The sequence below is a fragment of the Balaenoptera physalus genome, assembly GCF_965194825.1.
Source record: "Balaenoptera physalus genome assembly, chromosome: 3".
In the NCBI taxonomy this organism is placed as follows: domain Eukaryota; kingdom Metazoa; phylum Chordata; class Mammalia; order Artiodactyla; family Balaenopteridae; genus Balaenoptera; species Balaenoptera physalus.
Genome location: NC_138890.1, coordinates 684,472 through 705,981, shown reverse-complemented (window position 1 = coordinate 705,981; position 21,510 = coordinate 684,472). Strand labels below are relative to the sequence as shown.

General features: G+C 62.0%; 1 protein-coding gene across 6 annotated transcripts in view; it reads left to right on the top strand.

Moving 5' to 3' along the window:
* The first annotated feature begins 3,800 nt into the window (after window positions 1-3,800).
* The window catches only part of SBNO2 (strawberry notch homolog 2), a 47,572-nt gene continuing 29,862 nt past the window's right edge, over window positions 3,801-21,510 (top strand). For 4 of the 6 annotated variants that reach the window (XM_082456675.1, XM_082456674.1, XM_082456671.1 and 1 more), the window contains exons 1-2: window positions 7,447-7,586; window positions 19,850-20,041. In XM_082456675.1, coding sequence (XP_082312801.1) covers window positions 19,889-20,041 — 153 coding nt within the window. In that variant the 5' untranslated portion in view covers window positions 7,447-7,586; window positions 19,850-19,888. Of the gene's footprint in view, window positions 3,913-7,446; window positions 7,587-12,089; window positions 12,203-19,849; window positions 20,042-21,510 lie in introns of those variants that run through there. The other 2 variants (XM_082456672.1, XM_082456673.1) reach the window with 2 other exon arrangements.

Genomic DNA, 21,510 nt, shown 5'->3' with positions numbered 1-21,510 from the left:
CAGGATAGCTGCAAAACACAAAGAACCATCTGATCCCAAATGTCAGCAGTACTGAGGGGGGGAACTCTGAGTTAAATCTATCCCTGGACCTTTCAGTTCCATGAGCAAAATTTCCCATTTAAAAGAAAAAAGTGCCAGTTTCAGTTGCAGTTTCTGTCACTTGCAACCAAAAGATTCTAATCAAACTGGAGTTAAGACTCATATAGGGGGTTTTGGATATGGAAGCTACGGGTGGCCAGCCTGGGTGGGCTTCATTCCACAGGGTGGGGTGGGAGGACAGGTCAGTCCTTACACTTTCATTATTTTTAATAGGCTTATTTTAGATTTATAGAAAAGTTGCAAAGATGGTACAGGGAGTTCCTGTATCCTGGCACCCACTTTGTCCTGCCGTTAACATCTTCCATGAGTGACAATGACATTTGTCATTGATACATTGTTATCAACTAAAGTCCTCATTTTTTTTTTTTCAGATTTCTTTAGTTTTTCCCTAATGTCCCTTTTCTGCCCCCAAGACTCCATCAGGATCCCACATGACATTTAGTTGTCACATCTCCTTAGGTCCCTCTGGGCTGTGACAGTTTCTCAGACTTTCCTTGTTTTTGATGACTGGACAGCTTTGGAAGGGGTTTGTCTGGTGTTGTTCTCAGGGTTCGACCGGGGTGATGGGCTTGGGGAGGAAGACCATAGAGGGGAGGGGGCTTCTGATCCCATCACTTCAAGGGTCCATGCTGTCCACACCGATGATCACAGTCAGGGGCCACGGAACTTCTTGAGTGTGTTTGCAACTGGTTTTTTTGTTTTTTTGGAGGCTTACTGGGATTTGAATGCAACTTTAGTTTAGGATTTGATGATGACCTGGCTGTGACATCTATCACCCCTTTGATTGCCAGGGTTGATTGCCTTTTGCTTCTTCTTTTTTTTTTATTTTGGTGAAATTCGCATGACATACAATGAACGATTTTTTTTAAATGTTTTTTATTTATTTATTTAATTTATTTATTTTTAGTTGCATTGAGTCCTCATTGATGGGCACGGGCTTTCTCTAGTTTCGGCGAGCAGGGGCTACTCTTCTTTGCAGTGCGCGGGCTTCTCATTGCAGTGGCTTCTCTTGCTGCGGAGCACAGGCTCTAGGCGCCTGGCCTTCAGTAGTTGTGGCACGCGGGCTCAGTGGTTGTGGCTTGTAGGCTCTAGGGTACAGGCTCAGTAGTTGCAGCACATGGGTTTAGCTGCTCTGTAGCATGTGGGATCTTCCCGGACCAGGGCTCAAACCCGTGTCCCCTGCATTGGCAGGCGGATTCTTAACCACTGCACCACCAGGAAAGCCCCATGGACATGGGTTCGAGCCCTGGTCTGGGAAGATCCCACATGCCACGGAGCAACTAAGCCCGTGCACCGCAACTACTGAGCCTGCACTCTACAGCCCACGAATCACAACTACCGAGCCCTTGTGCCACAACTACAGAAGCCCGCGTACCTAGAGCCCGTGCTCCGAAACATGAGAAGCCACCACAATGAGAAACCTGCGCACTGCAACGAAGAGTAGCCCCTGCTCGCCCCAACTAGAGGAAAGCCCGCACGCAGCAACGAAAACCCAACACAGCCAAAAATAAATAAATACAATTTTAAAAATAAATAAATAAAAAATAAAGTGTACAGGACAGTGGCTTTTAGCACATTCACCTTGTACAACCATCATCTCTCTCTAGTTTCAAAACATTATCATCACCCCCTAAAAACATCAAGTGCCCAATAGCACTCACCCCCACCCCCCTTCCCAGCCCCGAAAACCACACACCCACTCTCTGTGTCTGTGGATTTGCCTGTTCTGGACGTTTCCCATCAATGGAGTCACACCCTGTGTGTCCTTCTGTGTCTGGCCTCTCTCACTGAGCATCGTGTTCTCAAGATCCATCCGTACCGTAGTGAGTGTCAGTGCTTCACCCCTTTTCAGGGCTGAGTGATGTTCCCGTGTGTGGAGGGACACATCATGTGTATCCATTCATCAGCTGAAGTACATTGGGTTTGTTTCCACTTGTTGGCTGTTATGAATCGTGTTGCTGTGAATTTGTTTGTTTAAACAATTTTTACCATGAAGTCTCCAAGCTCATACTGGTTCATGACAAATTCTCACAAAAACCCTCCAAGGGAGGTACCATGATTTTTCCCATTTTATAGATGGGCAAACCGAAGCACGTAGAGATTAAGTAACCTGCCTGGGGTGACCCAGCCACTGGCAGAGCTGGATTTGAACCCAGGAAGTGTTAACCTCATGGTCTGCTGCTGGACCTCCACTCCATTCTGCTGGTCATTTTTGCAGCCCTGGGGACATGAGACAACCATCAGGGGAGGACAAACATCCCAGACCAGCTCCAATAGCCACCCCCAAATTCTCACCCACTGGAACTAGATTCCTGGCCTCACCCTGCAGATTCTGGTGGGGACACCTGACCCAGGGCTGGGGAGTCTGGCTTCTCCCTCAACTTGGGGTATGCAGGGGGGTGGGATTCCACGAGGTTTTACAAATGCCCCCAATGCCCCTCAGGAGCCTGGCCGCTCACGTGCCACTGGGGCCTGGACGTGAGTCAGCTTGGCCCCAGCTGGTTTGGAATTTCCCGTGGGTCCGGGCAGATCCAAGGTGAAGGTTCAGGAAGTTCCAGTGCAGGTGACATCAGTGTGCAGGGCTGGCTGTAGTCTACACCCGAGAGGACGGGCCGGGGCAAGGAGAGGCTTGGTCCACCTGCTCAGATCCTCCTCTGGCCCTTGTGTTGCAGGGACTTGCCGGGAAAGGCCAGCATGGCCGTGCCCTGTGCTGCAGGGGTGTCCTGTTCCCTTGTGACCCAGGAGCATAACGGGTGTGCCCTGCTCTCTGTTCCATCCCTTGTGCCTGGCCCAGGATGATAAATGTTTAATGGATGAACGTGTGGCCACAAACTTGCGGTCAGCCTCGTCTCTGTCCCCTGCGGCAGCCCACCCACCTCCCTCCCGGGGCCCTCTCCCCCTCCTAGGCCCACCCTTGCCCTAGCTGCCTCTCTGCTGGTGCTCTAAATCCTCCCTATCTTCCTACTGCCCTGGGGATAAAGCCAAGCCGAGTTCCCCTCTGAAGTGGGGCTGGGGGTGAGAGCACATCCTGAGGGTCCTCCCCCCTCCCCCAACCCCTCTCCAGCTCAGGCCTGGCTCACTGCTGGCCTTTGATAAAAAGAAATTCGAAGTTTGGCCCCTCCGGCTTTGGGACAGCAGCTCCACCTCCTCCAGCCTCCATGTTTCCACCAGATGAGCTTTGGAGAGGTGGCCCCTCTGTGCCCCCCTCTCCAACATATGTGGCAGATGGAGTGACCTCCAGCCCCGCCCTGACCATACCACGCCATTGCTCCATAACCTTCAATAGCTCCCTAGTGTCCCCAGGATAAAGGCCTCGCCCTAGCTTTCCACGCCCCCCACCATGCCACCTCTCCCTTCCCAGCCTCACTGCCTGTGTGTGTTCCCCCCCCCCCCCCGCCGCACACACACATGCTCCTCTGGGCCTTTGCACGTGCCGGGCCCCCCCCTCTAACAGTTCTACCCCTCTGGGCTTGGTGGGTGGACTGCTGATCTTCCTTCCCCTTCCACCTGCTCTCCAACCTCAGGGCCCAGCCCTGACCCAGCCTGGGGGGGGGGGGCGTTCCTAGTCAGGTGTCACATTTAACCCCTGCCGCCCTTGTGTCCCAGGCTCCGTGCAGAGGCGGGAAGGCCTGTCTGGGGCGGATCTCAAACCCGTTAGACAGGTTTGCTGTTCCCTGAAGTGGCTCTGGCTCAGAGGCGGCCCTGCCCGGGCCTGAGGATCCCGCTCTGGGCTCAGGCCAGGCAGGAGAGAGCCGTAGGGCCCTGGAACCCGCCAGCCGGCGCCACCTGAGGACACCGCGGGGCAAGTGGCAGGTGGGCCGGGTACAGGGAGGCGGCTGGGCTGGACGGAGTAGGCTCCAGGCGGGAGGGCTAGTGAGAGCCGGAGATAGAGGCGGGGACAGCAACGGAGACGGACAGAAAGAGAGAGAGGGGGCAGAAAAGAAGGAAAGTGACCAGAGACAGAGGCCGGGGGTGGGGGGGGCACAGACGTGGCTTGTGGGACCTTGCTGCCTCTGCCTCAGTTTCCTCTTCCGCACCCTGGGGGGGCCTGATTGGGACTTGAGAAGGAGAGAAAAGAGGGGAGTGGGAGAAGGGATGGGAAAAGAGGGGGAGGAGGGGGAGAGGGGAGGGGTGGGGTAGGTAGGAACCCAACCCGCTGGGCAGGGGGGAAGTGGGTGTGGAAAGGAGAAGTGGTGAGGGACCCAGGCCCTGAGGAGCAGGGAGGGAGGAGGTGCTCCGTGGCCCGGGAACGCCGGGGCTTTCCAGAACGTGGAGAAACAGGAAGTGGCTAGTCTCTGCCCCCGCTGGCTGGAAGGGCCAGGCTGGGCCCACCTGCCCCGCCTCACCTGCCTGATCACCCGGGCTCCTCCTCCCTGGATGGGCCTAGCCCAGGAGTCTTTCCCAGGGGGGAAACAGAGGCTGGCGGGTGGGTGGGGGGATTTCTCCTAACTGAGGCTTAGCCCAAGAATCTCCTGACTCACAAGGAAGCCCCCAGGGATCTGACCTCTGTCAATCTGAAGTTTTCTGCTCTTTAAAATAATGACCCGCACAGTGAGCTTGTCTGTATGTTGATGCTAGCATCTCGCCCATGTAGCAGGTGGGAACACCAAGGCTCGGAGAGAGGGAGCTGCTCGCCCAGACCCCTCCTGGCTTGGCTCTTGGGCCCCATTTCTCTCTGTGGTCTCCCCATGTCGGGTCCCTTAATTTCACCGATAAAAACACAGGACTCCCAAACCAGTTAGATGTGAATTTCAGATACACGGAGGCTACTTCTTTAGTATAAGTATATCCCAAATATTGCCTGGGATATACTTGCACTAAAAAATTATTCTCCGTGTACCTGAAATTCACATTTAAGTGGGTGTCCTGCATTTTATGTGGCGACCCTACTTCCTCGAGCCTGGTCAAGGTGCCTGGGGGACAGTTAGGGGGCCCCTGCGTGGGGCGGGGGCAGAAGGAGGGCTTGAAGAGGAGGCTCTTTGACCTCAAAGTGAGCTTCACCAGACAGACCTGTGGCCTTCTGTGAGCCCTGTCCTCACCGGACGAAGAGCCTTGGGCATTTCTGACTATTGAATGTTCACTTAGGTGACCCTACGATCCAGATGCTCACCTGGAAATATTCATAATGGCTTAATACTAGGCACTGTTCATTTAGCTGTCTGAACAGCCTTGGAGATAGATACTATTATCCATGGGAAACGGAGACACAGAGAGGTTAACTCACTTTTCAGGGGTCACACAGCACCCAGCCTAAAGCCATGCCTCGAGCTCCAGAGCTGCATCCCTTCTGCTCTCCCAGGCCTCCTCTTGCGATTCCCTGGAAATCCCCAAATCTGACGAATTCCCTAGACATCCCCAGACTTGGCAGTTTCCTCCATGCTGAGACGGCTGGACCCACCACGGCCTGAGCAAAGTGCCCCCATTTCAGGCAGAGTTACCCATAGAGACCCTGTGTTTACCTGAGGTGGACGTGGCGGAGGTCAAGTCCACACCTCCCCGCAGCTCGCTCCCTGACCTGCGCCAGCTGCGAAACAGTTCTGTGCCTCGGTTTCCCCACCAGCAAAACGTGGGTAACACCGGTCCTGACCCCAGAGGGCGGCAGTGGGAACAGGGCCAGCTTCGGGGGCGTGTGACTCAGGGCCTCGCCCAGGCCTGGCGCTGGGGCGGTGGGGGTGGCGCAGTTGAATGCTCTGCGGTCTCCGACTTGAAGTTCTTAATGCTTTTTGAACAAGGGGTCCTGCGTTTCACGTTTCACTGGGCCCCGCAAATGGCGTGGCTGGTGCTGTGTGAGTGGAAACGGGAAAATGCCACCAGATACTCTGTAAATTAGTTTATTCACCCTTTCGAAGCTTAAGTGTCTGTTGCTCAATTTGATTTCTTCTCATTAGCTGTAAAAAAAATAGTTCCAAAGTCAAGGTTATAACCCAATTGCCAAAAACTACGCATGTCAAAGTGAAGCTCGCTCTGGATAAATCACTTCTCTCTGGGTCTCAGTTTCCCCATCTCCTCCCTTGTGCTTGTGGGTTTGGGTATAGGGGGTCCTTGGCCTGAATTTTTTAGGGCAAACAGATATTAAACAGACCAGGCCTTTGAACAGCTTATAATTTGCCCTTCTTGGGACTTCCCTGGTGGTCCAGTGGTTAAGACTCGTGCTTCCAATATGGCGGGTGCGGGTTTGATCCCTGGTTGGGGAACTAAGACCCCACATGCTGCACGGTGCGGCCAAAATAATAATAATAATAATAATAATAATTTCCTAAGTTTAGCTGCCTGGCAAACTCCTACTTGAACTTCAAAGCCCCAGCTTCAACACCCCCTCAACCCCTCCTTCCATGATGCCCTAGGCAGACACTGTACTCCTCCCTGGGCTCTAGGCCTGACCTTGCAGATGGAAGTGTCTGGTCCTGGCCCTATTTCCCCTAGACTGGGGGCTTCCTGAGGGCAGAGATGAGAACTGAGTCCTCTTTGGGGCCCTGGATTTGTCTCCAGGCACGTAGCAGCATCCATAAAAATTCACTGAATAGACAAGCAAGTGGAAAGGTGATCTCTAAATTCAAGGGGTACAGGAGGCCTCTGGCTGGTGGTGAGGTGGGTCCAGGGATATGGTGGCATCTTCATTCCTGCACACCCTGTTGGGGAGGGGGTGGTGCCTCCTGCCCTGGCTCTGCCTGAACTGCCAGGCTCACCCTGTGGTGGGCCCAGTGGGCTCTAGCCACAGGAACACAGCTTGTCTGTGCCAGGGCTGAGTCCCACCCTGTTCCTGGCAGTAAGGCAAATCCCAGCATCATCTGCATCAGGCCCCTAGAAGCCCTAACGGGGAGGGAGCCAGGAGGGGAGCCACCCAGACCCCGCGGCCCTGCCTGAGAGGATCCTGCTTTTTCTCCTGGTGGCCCCTGGGGCTTATCAGAACCCTTGTGTCAGGCTCCCCGTTGGGGTGGGGGGTGGTCCCAGGACTCCTATTCTGGGGTGGAGACAGATTCATGAGCAGACTACTTTCGGTGGGGAGGCAATAGAGGGAGGGAGCATGACTGGGGGACCCAGGGCCCTTGCAGATGGTTTCGAGGCCAAGATCTGGGTTGTCCAAGAGCCCCAGTGGCTGACAGGTCAGGGTCGGAGTGCACCAGGGGAGGGCACAGCCATGCAAAGGCCTGCAGGTGGGGGTGATTCCTCATGCTGCAGAGGAGGAAACTGAGGCTCGCGAGGGTAGACAGCAACAGTCAGGGCGGGATTCGAATCCAGGACCCATAGAGTCCGAGCCTCTCCCTAAGGCGGAAGGGCCTCAAGGGGCTCAGGGGCCGCCGAGAGATGGCCCCGCCCACGACCCCGCCCACGACCCCCGCCCACCAGAGGCCCCGCCCCACGGCATGACCGGAAGTGCGCGGGGCCCCCAAGATGGCGCCCGAAACCCGGAAGTGAGCGCGGCCGCGGCGAAGCTCGGAGAAACGGAGGCGCCGCGGGCTCCGCGCCCGGCCGGACCCGGGTCCGAGGTGAGGCGCGCCCGGCCCCACCCCCTGGCCCGTCCTCGCTGCCCTCGCCCGGCTGAGCCGCGCTCCCTGGCCTGCGCGGGCCCTGGCACCCCGCGGCCGCCCGCGCCCCGGGCCGGGGGTTCCGGAGTTCCGGGGTTCCGGGGCAGCGGGCGCGGGGGGCGCGGGGAGCGCGGCGGCGTGTCCCCGCCTCCTGGGCGACCCCCGACCACGTCCTCCGCCGCGATCCTGCGACGGCGTCGTCCGCCGTGAACTCTCTCTAACCCCGTCCTCCTCGGCGACCCTCGACCTTGCGCTGCTCCGTGACCCCCGCCCGACACTCGCCTTGGCGTGAACCCTGAACCCAGGCGACTCCCCAGCCTTTTCCTCTCGCCCTCCTCGGCGATTCCCTGACCCCTCCCGTTTTGGTGATCCCCGGACTTTACTTTGGTGACCCTTGACCCCGCACTTCTCTGTGACTCTCCTGCAGTTGGTGACCCCCTCCTGACTGCTCCTCCGTCATTCCCCGGCCCCTCTCTTCTTGTGACTCTCCAGCTCCATTACCTTAGCCCCTCTTTTTCTGGGTGACCCCTGACCCCAGGCTGCTTGCAGATTTCTGCCCTTCCTCCTCAGTGTCCCCTCTCCCAGGACCCCTCCTGTCCTGGCTTCTCCACCCTGGGGCTGTTGTTCCCTGTGTTTCCACGGGTGGGATCCTGTGGCCTTGGGATGGGGGCCTTGCTGGTATTAGCTGAGCTGGCAGAGCATGTTGGGTGGGAGTGTCTCCCGGAGCTGGCACTGGAAACGGCCCCCAAGGATGTGCTGGGGGAGGTGGTGGGCAGAGGGCTGCCGGGACTTGGAGTGGGTGGAGGAGCAGCCTGTGACGGTGGATGGGGAAAGGAGGCCCCTTACCAGCACCCCAGCGCTGGCCGGGAGGGGCCGGGGCCGGGGAGCAGAGGCGTGGACGCAGAGGCGTGGACAGCCAGGCAGGAGTGTCTCATAGCATCGTGTTGTTAACGTCCTGGAAAAGGAAAAAGAATCGAGCATGTGGAGTGTGTCTGCCCCCCTCGGCTTTTGCTTCCCGGAATGCGCCTTGGTCCCGCCTGCCCTGGACATCCTTTCTGCCTGTCCACTGCCTGGCCCGGCCAGGTTTGGTGCCATCTGTTTGCACGCGGGGCAGGCCTGGACAAGGCCTGGGATGGAGCTTGCTGGCAGTCACGGGGTGGGGGTGGGGGGGTGCGGGTGAGTGTTCCACGTGTGGCGAGGGGGCTGGTGTCGGACGGACTTTAGGTGGGAACCTGCCTACCTGCTGCCAGGCCAGGTGATCCAGCCCCGAGCCCACCATGGTGGGTCTGTCCCCGTAGGAAAGGTTCAAGGGAACTGGGGCTGGTCCCCAGGGGCCGGAGAGCCCGGAGGGAAGAAAGGCCACCTGTCAGAGGCGTGAGACTCCAGACAAGTCAGTGGACGTGAGGCCCGCCCTTCCTCCAGGCTGGGCGGCCAGGGCTGGACCTGACCCTGCGTTTCCCGTCCCTGCCCTGGGCCCTGCGTGCCTGGCTGTGCTGGGAGCTCTGCCCTTAGGGACCCTTGTGAACTGAGGAGAAGCCGTGGGCCCCTGTCCTTGGGGCTGAGACCTGGGGCTATCGGGCGGTCTGGAGAAGCCACCGCCAGGCCAGCTGCACCTTTTCTTCCAAGCGCCCTGGATTTTCCCAGGGGAGTCCCCAGAGATGGGTAGTGGCTGTTCAGGGCTGTCTGCTTGGACCCTGGGTGGGTGGGCTGGGGAAGGGTGGTCCCAGGACGCCCCAGGGCCGGGGAGATGCAGGCAGGCGCCTGACAGACCCTGGGGAGCCTGGAGAGTGTGAGACACCGTCCCCAGGGACAGCCAATGGGGACCCAGGGGAAGGCTCTCTGGGATTTTGGAGGGCTGGAGGGCTCTTTGTTTAACTCTGTGAGATGTCTGCTCACACCTGCCTGGAGCCGGACCCACCCTGTGTGTGTGTGTGTGTGTGTGTGTGTGTGTGTGTGTGCGCGCGCGCGCGCGCGCACGCATTGGGGGAGATGTTTACGCTTTGGCGGCGGGGTGGTGGGCCCTGGGGCCCAGATGAGGGGCCTGATTTCCAGGGGAGCCTCGCGGCAGAGCACAGAAGAAGCAGTTGGCTTTGAAGTCCAGGCGGGGTGGCCCTCAGGTGTGCAGCCCAGGGCCAGCGCTCTCCGGCTGCCTGACCACCTCGACCTGGGTGGGGTGGGGGAACGGAGGCTGGCCCCCACTGGGAACATGACCAGCCCAGCTGGCCCAGCTTGGTTCTAGCAAAGGCCCAGACACCCCTCCAGCAGGGGCCGGGCCGGAAACGCTGACCCAGCACAGGGCTCTGGCCACGTGAGCGAGCCGGGCTGGGAATAAAGAGGCAACTGTGCCCAGTCCCCAGAGGCCGCCTCCCTCCCAGGATGGCCTCCACACGTGAGGCTTTTACAGAGGCTGCCGGGGGCGGGGATCTGCTTTTTCTTCGTGCGGGGGGGAGGGGGGGGGGTCTTGTCATCAAAAAGTGGAGGCATCTGGAGGCTGACACACAGAGTGGGGAGACAGGCCCCCAGGGTGTCAGCACAGTTCCAGGGGGTGCGTGTCAGTGTGCGCATGTGCGAGTGCATGTGTGCAGATTCGTGTGCAGCAGTGCACGTACATGCCAGAGTGTGCACACGTCATGTGTGAGTGCCGCGTGCACACGTATGCATGCGTGTTGCACTTGTGCATACATGTGAGAGTGAGTATGAGTGTGTGTGTGTGTGTGTGTGTGTGTGTCTTGCGTACGTGCGATCCGTCAGTGGGCAGGCTTGGAGCATCTCCAGCCACTTTTCCACAGCCAAGGGCCGTGTGGTCAGATGCGGGGAGGGCTGGTTACGGAAGGCTGCCTGGAGTAGCCGAGAGCGAGGTCACTCAGGCCCGGTCCAGGCCTGGCCAGCCCTGCTCACCCACCATCTCCCCATCTGCCCAGCCTGGGTGCGGCCTGGTGTCCGTGGGCCCCCTCTCCCCTGAGTGGAACCCCAGTCCCTGTCCCTTGGAACTACCCTCTCCTCTGCTGCTGGCAGGTCAGTCCCACATGGGCGACCTGAGCTGGGCTGGGGAGGACAGCAAACTTCCTTCATCTTCCTGCCATGGTGACAGCCACCAGCGTCCTCCCTGGGAGGTGGGGCCGCCCTGCCCTCAGGCGGGTGACTCAGGTGAGGGCGATTTCTGAGGCTCTGGGCTTGCCAGCCCCCTGGGGTGGGGGGCAGAGCTAAGGCCTGTCGTTTATGTACAGCGACAGGGACTGACTTTGAGAACACGATGCTCAGTGAGAGAAGCCAGATAGAAGGACACACTGTGTGATTCCTTTGGTGGGAAACATCCAGAACAGGCCAATCCAGAGAGACAGGGAGTGGGTTAGTGGTTGTCAGGGGCTGGGGAGGGGGTGGGGGTGACTGCTGATGGGAGTGAGGTTTCTTTTTGGGGCGATGGAATGTTCTGGAACTAGATGGAGGTGGTGGTTGCAGAAGTCTGTGGATGTACTAAAGGCCACTGAATTGTTCACTTTAAACTGGTGAAGCGTATGGCATGTGAATCGCGTCTCCATAAAACAAAGAAGTGTTTAAAAAAAGAGAGATAGCAGGGCCTGGCTGAGCCCTCAGATGCCTGGTTCTGCGGCCTGGGGTGAGCGGGCGTCAGCCGGCCCAGAGCGTGGAGGTCTGTCTTCTCCCAGCCCCACAAGGAGGGCAGGGGAGGTGCCGTCTGCCCATCTTATGGTGGGTGAACGAGGCTCCCCTGGGAGCCCCCAAGCCCCAGCTCTGCCCTGACTGCCACCGGCAGGAAGCGGTCTTGCGGGTACGTGGGCTCCTGGTGCAGGGGTGCCTGGGCCGTGGTGGGAGGCCTGGGAGCCCCTCCCTGAAGCCCGGCCCTGTGGGAGGTGGCAGGCCGGGCTGGCCGTGCCCTGGCCCTCCTGTAGGTTCCCCTGATTGGCTGGGACACCCCCACATTCACCCGTTAGGTGACTCGTCCCCTCCCAGGTCGGCTCAGCACTCCCCCCCGCCAACTCCCGTGGAGCCCACGGGGCAGAAAGGGCATCCCCCGCACGCCAGGCAGGGACACCACCAGGGAAGGCATTGAACTTGGCCCCGCTGTGTGCCGGGGGCAGAAGCGGGGGCGGGAGTGGGGGCAGCGGTCACCCCGCGCCTCCCTGGGGTCCTCAGGCAACCCCTCCCTCCAGGCAGGCGACCGCCCCGCCTTCCCCGCTGGCCTCGCCCCGGGGCTGCGCCCTCTCCCTGCGGGCAGGTACCTCCCTCCGGGTTGGCCTCCGTCCCCATTGCAGCCAGGCCCCAAGTGAAACCGAAAGAGGCCTCGCCGGCCTCGCTGCCAGGTCCACAGCTGGCGCGGGAGCCGGGCCACATTCCGGAAGGCCGGCGCCTTTCCCGGGAGCCGGGGTGGGAGTTGCAGCCCCCGGGTCAGAGGCTGACACAGGAAGCGGGATGGAGGAGGACGGGAGGAGGGAGCGTCTTGAGGCCGCTGGCGCAGTGAGCCTGTATGGCTGTGACTCATCGCCGGATGGGGATGGGGTGAGAATCCCGCGTGGAGTTGGCCGGGAGGCGCCAGGAGCGGGTGTACCCCAGCACCTGAGGTACGGTGAGGAAAGGCTAGCGCAGGAGCTGGGACAGTGGTGAGGGGCAGGGCGAGCCTGAGTGATTGGCCTCTCCGCCCTCCGCCCTCAGCCCTCACCTCTCGCGGACGCAGCCCTGCAGCAGCCCTGCAGCAGCCCTGCAGCGTTGGGGGGGCTCGGAGCTCAGCAGGGGCCGCCAGCAGAGCCGCTCAGTGTCTGCAAAGCTCTGCGTGGCCTGCACGGCTTGGGGGCGGGGCTCGGCCCTGGGAGCTGCACGGTGGGGGCGTGGGACCCTCCCCACCACCCACTCCCGGCCGGCCAGGGTGCCACAGGGCGTCGGGGCCCTCCTGGTGTTGCCTGGAGTATGTCCGCGGGCCGGGGCATTGGGGGGCAGTTCCGTGAGATTCAGGCCTTCCGGGAGGCTCAGCCACCGTCCTGGGCGCTGGGCTCAGGGTGAGTGAGCCTGCAGGTGGGTGTCGGGTGGTGCTCAGGAGGACCCTGGCCGGGGGGAGCTGGGTTGTAACTGGAGAGTCTGGCAGCTCTGCCCCCGGCACCGTGGGCACGAAGAGGAAGGCACCCCATGCTGGGACTGCACCCCAAAATCCAGACCTGCCACTCCCCTTGCAAAACCAGCCCATCTGGAAGACCCGGGCCGCATCCCTGCGCAGAGGAGGCCCCGCAGCCCCTCTGTGGCCCTGAGGAGGCTCCCCGGGGGCCTCACCACCTCCAACACCTGTGGGGTGGTACCATGCACAGGGTCAGGCCAGTCCCGGCCAGGCTGCCTGTTCACTCGTGGGCTGTGTCCTAGCTGGGTTCAGGGGTCGGCTCAGTAACGGCCCCAGAGATGCCCCCGTCCTGTCCCCGGGACCTGCAGACGTGTCACCCCACACACAAAGGCACTTTGCTGGTGGGATTAAATTAGGAGCCCTGAGATGGGGAGGACCCTGGATTCCCCGGGGGGCCCAGTGTCATCACAAAGTCCTTATAAGCAGAGGACTTTCTCCATGGAGGCTGAAGGGGACTGAGTCAGAGCTCAAGGGGCCTCCATATGCTGCTGCTGAAGCCGGGCTGCAGCCCCACCCTGCCGACAGGATCAGCACCAAGCCGGGCCTCTGGAGACCCAGAGCCGAGGGCTGGCGAGCTCGCCTGGACTTCTGACCTGCAGGCCTGGGAGAGGGCCTGAGTTTGTGGTTATTCATCTCGACAGGAGAAGCGAACGCAGGCTCCATCTGCTGTGATTTGGGGGCGGGTGCCCTTTGGCTTGGGCGAAGGTCTCTTAGGATGTTCTTGGCACCAGGCTGGACCTAAGGAGCCCAAGGAGGGTGCTGACGGGTCTGACCACTCACCTGGGACTAGTGCGACCCGGCTGTGGGCAGCACCAGCCACTGTCTCGCTCCGGACTCTCCGAGGAGCTGGGTAGAGAGACCTGGCGTGCCAGCTGGCCTGAGACACTCCTGTCATCAAGCAGCAAGTGACAGGGGGGACAGACCCTTCTCCCCACAGAACCTGGACAGACTGGGGCACATCAGTGTCAAAGGACTAGGAAGTCGGGCCTGCTGAGATTTGGCTTTAACATCCACTCAGGGGAAGAAGACCTGGGGGTCAGAGGAGACCACAAGCTCAGTGTGTCTAAAGCCTTTTATTTTATTTTAATTATTTTTTATTTTTGGTTGTGTTGGGTCTTCCGTTGCTGTGTGCGGGCTTTCTCTAGTTGCGGCTAGTGGGAGCTACTCTTCGTTGCGGTGCGCGGGCTCTAGGCGTGCGGGCTTCAGTAATTGTGGCTTGTGGGCTCTAGAGCGCAGGCTCAGTAGTTGCGGCGCATGGGCTTAGCTGCTCCGCGGCATGTGGGATCTTCCCAGACCAGGGATCGAACCCGTGTCCCCTGCATTGGCAGGTGGATTCCCAACCACTCTGCCACAAGGGAAGTCCTTCTAAAGCCTTTTAAAGACCACGAGTAATCACAAGCCCTGAGCAGGCACTCCCCAGTGGAGGAAGCCCGCGTAAAGATGCCCTGCCGCTGTGGGCAGCCGCTCCACACCTGTCCACGTGGACGTAGGTTGGAAGGTCCACCAGCAGCAAGGGTGGGCCAGTAGGCACCACAGCTGGAGCTCCATCCTGTGGGCTCTCCCCTGGTAAGGATGGACCACACCTGGGAGTTGGGACCAGGGGTCGGGGCCCCAAGACCCAGGCTCGGTATCCCCAGCTGTGACTAAGGAAGCTCCTGGTCTTCAACCCCATTCCCCGCTGGGCCCTCGAGCGGATACAAAGGGCTGCGTGCCTGCAAGCTGTGCCCTCAGGGCTGGTGGGGGGCACTGACTGTCCTCCTGAGGGCTGTAAGGCACTGACAGGTCCTTATAGATTCGGGGCGGCTGCTCTGGGTGTGTGAGTTGCTTTGTGAAGCACCCGCCGTGCCGTGGGCCATCAGAGCACCCCAGGCTGGCTGTTCTGCGCCCACATGCGGATGGGTATGTGGGTGCGGACACAGCCAGTGCAGGTGACCCCGGGTTGGTGCCTCTGACACTCAGCCTGAGGGTCTCCTTTTCTGCATAAACATTCAGCAAATATCGCTCTGTCACCTGGGTCTGGGGTCGGTTCTGCATCCCGGGGTGCAGTTTCTCCTAATGGCTGGCCTTGCCCTCCTGGCCTCTGGTCCGTCCGAGATGCGTGGGGGGAGCCCTGACACCCGCCGCCTGCTTTGCTGGCCGGGGCCTGTCCTCAGGCATGTGCCTGCCCCCGTGGTGGCTCCTGGGGTAGCGGCACCGTCCCTGGGTTGGCGTCCGGGGTCACCGTGCGTGTGCCCCGTGGCCGGCGCCCATGTGGTCTGGCTCTGTTGTGGTCGCCCTCCCCCCAGGGCCTCTCCGTGCGGCCTGGTGTTGACTGTACCGGGCCGGGGCCGAGGCTCTGATGCTGCGGCCCCATGATGGGGGTGGGGGCCGGGGGGGGGGGTGGTCTGTGTCCCAGTAGGCCAGGAGGTTTTGCAAGAGACTGCTTGTCACTTCAGCCACCCGCTGGCAGTGAAGTGTGGGAGCTGGGGGGCCTGCAGATCCTCCCCCCACTGACAGCAGAGCTGGAAGTTGGACCCCTGGCCTTCTCCGCGGGCCCACCTCGTCCTCCTTGTCCCAGACAGTGGGGCTCCCTGTCCCTCCCGGGCGTGTGCTCAGGGGCCGGGCCCTCCCCAGCTCTAGCATCCCAGGGCTGCTGCGTTCGCAGGCCTCCTGGGAACCCGTGGAGGTCCTGGGTCGCACGCTTGGTGCCAGCCTCGCCCTGGTCAGTGGTACGCCCAGCCCCGGGTGGCAGGAATTAGAGCCCAGTGTCAGGGTGGCTCCTTAGCTCTGCTGAATGAAGCGGCTGAAGGAAGCCTCCCCGTCCTGTCCTAGTGTCCGGGGGCGGCCGTAACAGCTGACCGCACACTTGGCTTAAACCACAGAGATTGTCCTCTCCCGGCTCTGGAGGCCAGCCGTCTGAGATCAAGGTGTGGCAGGGCTGTGCTCCCTCCAGAGGCTGGAGCGGGGGGCGGCTGCGGGGGGATCCTTCCCGCCTCTTCCAGTTCGTGGGGCTCCAGGTGTCCTGGGCCTGTGGCTGCATCACCCCGGCCTCTGCCTCTGTCTTCACGTGGCTTCTCCCTGTGTCTCTCTGTCCAAATTTCCCTCTTATAAAGGCACAGTCTTTGCGTTAGGGCCGCCCTACTGCAGTACAACCCCATCTTAATTGATTTCATCTGTGAAGACCCTATTTCTAAATGAGGGTCTATTCCCAGGTTCCTGGTGGACGTGAACCTGGGGGACACCAGTCTTTCCAGCATACGTCCTCTGTCCCACCACCTCCCTCCTGCACACTGGGCCCTGTCCGCCAAATCCCTGTACCCCCATCGCTCACCAGCTGGCCCTGTGTCCCCATGCGTCCCACCCGAGTACCTGGCCTGGTCAGTTGGTGGGGAGGCCCCTGAGGCTTCCCTTGGGACCCTCCCCCACCACTCCCCCTCCCTTTCCGGCCTGTCTATGGAGGTGACTGTCCAGGGGCACGTGCCCTCCTGGGGGTCCTGACATAGCCGAGTGGTGCCAGCCAGCCCAGGTGGGACCTCAGTGCGTGGCCGGTGCCCCCAGGACAGGGCCCCATCCCCTTGCCCAAGCATCCCTGTCCCTCTGTCCCTCCGACTTCAGCACGGAGCCTCTCTGGGCGCCCCCACTGGGGACTGACCCCAGGCTGGCTCTGACCAGCAGGGCAAGGAGGGAGCTCCCCACCCCGGCCCTCCCCCAGATACCCCGGTCAGCCCAGTCAGGGCCCGGCCAGGCCTCCCGATTCCACCAGGGCCTCTGTCCCCGCGAGCCCCCCACTCTGCCCCCCCGTCCCAGGATCCCAGGGCCATTGCTCAGAGCCCAGTGGAGGGGTGGCCAAAGGGGCTGCCGTCCTGTGGCCTGGAGGAGGCCGGCAGGTCCCTGATGCCTGGAGACGCGGTTCCTGGGGGGCCGGATAACAAGTGGCCAGTGGGGCCCAGGCACCACCCGGCAGGGGGTCCGGGCGGCCGGTTCTGAGGGTGCTTGGGCTGAGCCAGTAGCACGCATCGTGGGGTGAGACCCAGCGGCCTGCCCTGGGGACACTGGCCCCGCAGTGAGGTCCGGCCGGGGTGACGGGGTGAAGTGGGCTCAGCCAAGAGGCAGGGGTGGCCGTGGTCACCCGCCAGCTGGGCGCACCCCGGGGGTCCGGCTGTTCCAGATCTCGCCTCTTCCCACGTTCCGCCCCCCCCCCCCCCATCGTCTGGTCTGGGCCACCAATTCTTTGATCTTTCTGTTTTACAATGACTCATTTGAAACCTGATCTCAAAAGGAAATCCTGCAACTCAAAGCTGGGTGAAGCGTGGGCCCCTCCCCGAGAGCACCTTGTGGGCACCCACGCGGCACGTGTCATGGGGCTCACGTCTAAAAATACACTGTGACCCGGCCCCTTCAGTCCCAAGGCCCCACCTGGTGGGGTCGATCCTGGGCGGCTGGAAGCCCCCCAGGGACGTGGCGAGGTCACCCTCTGCAGCTCTGGGGCTGGCGACAGGGTCCTGAGCCCGGGGCGGGGCGGGGCTGGGTGGGGCTGCTCAGCAGAGGTCGGAAAGTGAGGGGACGGGTGTTTGAGGGCGGCTGCCCCAGTGCCAGCACTGGGGGGACGGGGGAGCAGGAGGCCAAGACTGTGGAGGTGGGGGCGGGGAGATGACCTTGGGCCTGGGCGTTGAAGGACAGGGACACCATAGGGGTGGCCCTGGGGCATGGGGATGGCGGTGGGCCCAGTGTCGACCCCTCCCCAGCCCCCGACAACTGCTCTCTGTCTGCGGATCTGCCTGTTCCGGACGTTTCCCATCAATGGAATCACACACTGTGTGTCCTCCTGCGTCTGGCTTCTCTCACTGAGCATCGTGTTCTCAGGGTCCGTCCACGTTGTAGCGAGTGTTAGGGCTTCACCCCTTTGCGTGGCTGCGTGATGCTCCCGTGTGTGGAGGGACCACGTGTTTATCCATCATCCGCTGGTGGGCACTCGGGCTGTGTCCACCTTTTGGCTGCCGTGGTGACTGTTTAACCGTGCGAGGAGCTGCCGACCACCAGGCGGCACCACGTTCACTCTCACCCGCCGCGTCCCCCCTGCCCCATCCCGGATAATGGTGCCCAGCAGACACCTTGACTCGCAACCACGTCGCTCCCCTCCCCACACCCCCCTCCGGGTCCTGGTCTGAACCCCCTGCTTGGCGGGGTCCCCAAGGCATGCCCCCCGCCCTGTGTCTTTGAGAGGACAGGACGTACAGGCTCCGTTACAGGAACTCCCACCCAGTCATGGGGCCCTCGCTGCGGGGACAGACCTCTTCTGCTGGGGGAACGTGGTGCCCTGGATGGCACGTGACGGCGTGGGGCCTCAGCCTGCTGGGGCTGCCACTCAGGACAGGGGCCACGGGGGCCGCGCAGGCCTGGCCTGCTGCCGGTGGGGGTTCCTCGGGCACAGCGCACCCTGGGGACGGCCCGGGGTCCCCCTCCCATGCTTTTCGGCCGTGGGCTCTGGATGGTGCTTCCCAAGAAAGCAGCCCTGCCCTCTGCGGCCGCAGAGCCCGGAAGTGCCCGCGAGTGGGCCGGCGTCGGCCGTGCTCGGGGTGTGGCTGCCGAGAGAGGGACGCTGTGGCAGCAGGGGTGTCAGTGGGGTTAGTGGGGGTCTCAGGCAGAGACACATCCCCTGCAGTTGCTGCAGACAAGGGACCCCAGGGACACAGCGAGCCGGCCCGCCTTCTGTCCCAGGTGGATCCGCTGAGGGGTCCCACGAATCGAGGAGCTTCCGGGGGCCTCCGCGGAGGCAGCGGTCACTGGAGTGGCTCGGGATCGCGGAGGCTCTGGGCTCCACTGAGCGCCAGATGAGCCCTGTGCTCATACCCGAGCAGCCCATCCTCCCGATGACCAAACCGAAGCTCAGAGGAGCTCAGGCGCCCCAGTTGTGGGAGGTTCTCCGACCCTTAGACGCGGAGCTGGGCTTTGACCGTCCGCCCGACCAAGACCGTGGGTCCCAGAGCAGCCTCGCATTCCTCCTCCTCCCGCCGGGTCCGGCCTGCAGGAGGCTGGGGGCCGTGGCACTGGCGGCCGGCCAGCAGCTGGAGCCCAAGGCCTGAGCAGAGCGGGGCGGCCCGGCCCCCGCTGCCTTCCTGAATGGCTGGACGCAGCTGTGGGCTGTGGCCTGGCCCCCGGGCTCCTTTCCCTCTGGGCCGCAGGGCGAGGCGCGCACGGGCGGCCCAGCCCGTGCAGGCAGCCCTCCCCGCCCCCACGGGATTGCACAAGCTGCCCGTGTGCGGCAGTGATTACTGGAAGTCCTGAGGATTTCTTCACTCAGGGCTTGGCCGGGAGCGCCAGCCGCCTCCCCTTCCTGCCTCCCTGGGTGATTAACGTCCTGGGGCTGCTCCCCGAGGCGTGCTCCTGCTATCCGTGGCGGGCGATGGGGTCTGGGGGACCGGGGTCCCAGGCCACAGGCGGGTGCGAATGGGGGGGATCGCGTGGGGCTAGGTTGGCCCCTGCAGCTTTTCCCGGCTGGGTGTCTGCCCTCCTTCTCAGTGGGGACCCTGTGCGACCTTAGCCCCATCCGGGTCTGGGGGCTCTTCCCCACTCAGCTTGGCCCCAACCACCTGGAGACCCTCGGCAAGCCTGACCTGGTGGCAGAGGTATGGGGCCGCCCGGCCCCGGTGGGCCCCCCAGCTCAGAGCTGCCCGTTGGCCGGGCTTCCTCTTTGCCAGACATGCTAGGCACAGAGAGCCGTGGGTGCGCCCCCCCACGGCTCATGCTGGGCTCCCAGGGCTCGAGGCCCACTTTGTGGGTGGAGGGAGCAGCCCCAGGCCAGCATTATTCAGGGGCCTGAGAACGAGGGCGGGAGAGCGGCGGGGCCTGGCCACCCGGAAGGGGCTGCCCTCACCCGGGAGGTCCCAGCCCGTGTCCCCAGGAGGGGGTGGCCAGACAGCAGGAGGGCCACCCCGGCAGCACTGCGATGCTGGGAGCGTCAGCTTGCCCCCCGCGTGGATGGGGCAGTCGGAGGGGCTGGGGGGACATCTGCGGGGTCCCCTGGGGGTCCCGCCACCCCTTAGCCTGCTGGCCCTGTCCCTGGAGGGCGCCCTCCCCTGTCGGGATCAGAGGGCAACCTCAGGACATGCACGTCTTTCCCCAGGTCATGATGCCGCCACCACGGAGCAAGAAGCCCAGATAGATGCCCCTGCGGCCCGGCTCGTGGAGCCCCCCGATGCTGGCAGCGGGGCCCACCATGGACGGGGAGTTCCCTCCGCACGAGCCTCCACCAGCCGGCAGCGTCCTGTACAGCCCGCCGCCCCTGCAGACCCCGCTGTGCGGGCCCAGCGTCCAGGTGAGCCCCAGCCCTTGGGGTCTCCTCCCTGGTGCCTCAAGCCCATATCCCAGCCCCCAGGTTTGCAGGCAGGACCCTCGGGGGGCTCCCGTCGCCCCCGAGTCCCTCACGTGTTAGCCGTGAGGTTTCTCCTGCCAAGGCCTCGGCTGGCCCTCAGGGGACGCTCGGCCCAGGCGGCTGCCCTCAGCTGCCCTCACCTGCGGGACATCGAGGGCTTGGACCGCTGCGGCAGGTCACACTCGTCCGCTCTGCTTCATCGCTTCTTTCTTCTTACTTTATGAGACTTTATTTCTTAAGCAGTTCTAGGTTTACAGGAAAATGGCACAGTAAGTTCCTGTACACCTCTCCCCTCCCCACTCCCCCACTATTAACATCTCACACTCGTGGGTGTGCCGTGTTCCAAACTGGGAGCCGGTGCTGACCCAGCATCCTTACCTAAGGGCCACAGTGACATTCGGTTCACTCTTGGTGTTGGATGTTCTGTGGGTTTTGACAGATGTCAGATGACCCGCATCCACCATTACGGCATCACACAGCGTAGTTTCACTGCCCTAAAACCCCTCTGGTCCCCACCTGTCCATCCCTCCTCCCCCCAAGCCCCGCATTGCTGATCCTAACCCCGGCTCGAGAGACCTGCCTTTTCCAGAATGTCCCAGAGTTGGAATCACAGTGTGTAGCCTTTTCAGATCTGCTTCTTCTACTTAGCGATGTGTATTTAGGGTTCCTCCGAGACTTTTCCTGGCTTCATAGCCCATTTCTTTTTAGCACTAAACAACTTTCCATCGTCCGCATGTCCCACGGTTGCTTCCACCCACTGAGGGACAACTCGCTTGCTTCCGAGCTCTGATGGCTGCAATAAAAGTACCGCGAGTGGTAAAACTACCCTAGGGGCCGGGCCTCCTCATATCACAGAAGGTACAAGAGGCCTCGCGAAGAGAAGTGTCCAGAATCCTCCAGCGAGTCAGGCCTGGAGCCAAACGGGGGCTCTTTCCCTGCAGAAAAGAAAAGAAGCCGAGTTTCTCGGTGCGGAGACTTGAGCTGCCGGGTGGGGAGACCAGATGGGGTGCGGGCGCCAGTGGGCCGCGTGGGCTGCGGCAGTGACGCGCACACCTGCACGGGGAGAGAGCGCGAGGACCCAGCTCGGGGTTGGGAGAAGCCGGGCCCTGGGCCTCGGGGCCCAAGTGGAGCTCCGGGTTGAGGGTCCAGAGCCGTCATGGGGCGTCCCAGGCCCCAGACTGTAGCATCAGACGGGGCTGGGAGGTGCGCGCAAACCCAGGACTCACTCTGTGCCCGGCTGTGCCCACAAGGCACCCTAACGGGGCAGAGCACAGTGCCAAGCCACATCGAGCAGGCCTTGCCAGTTGGCAGGGAGGGAGCAAAAGCGGGTCACAGCTGCAGACCCGCCCACAGCTTCCAAGCCTCGGCTGATGGCCAGAGCCTCCGGCCAGTGTCCCGGGCGCACGTGTGCC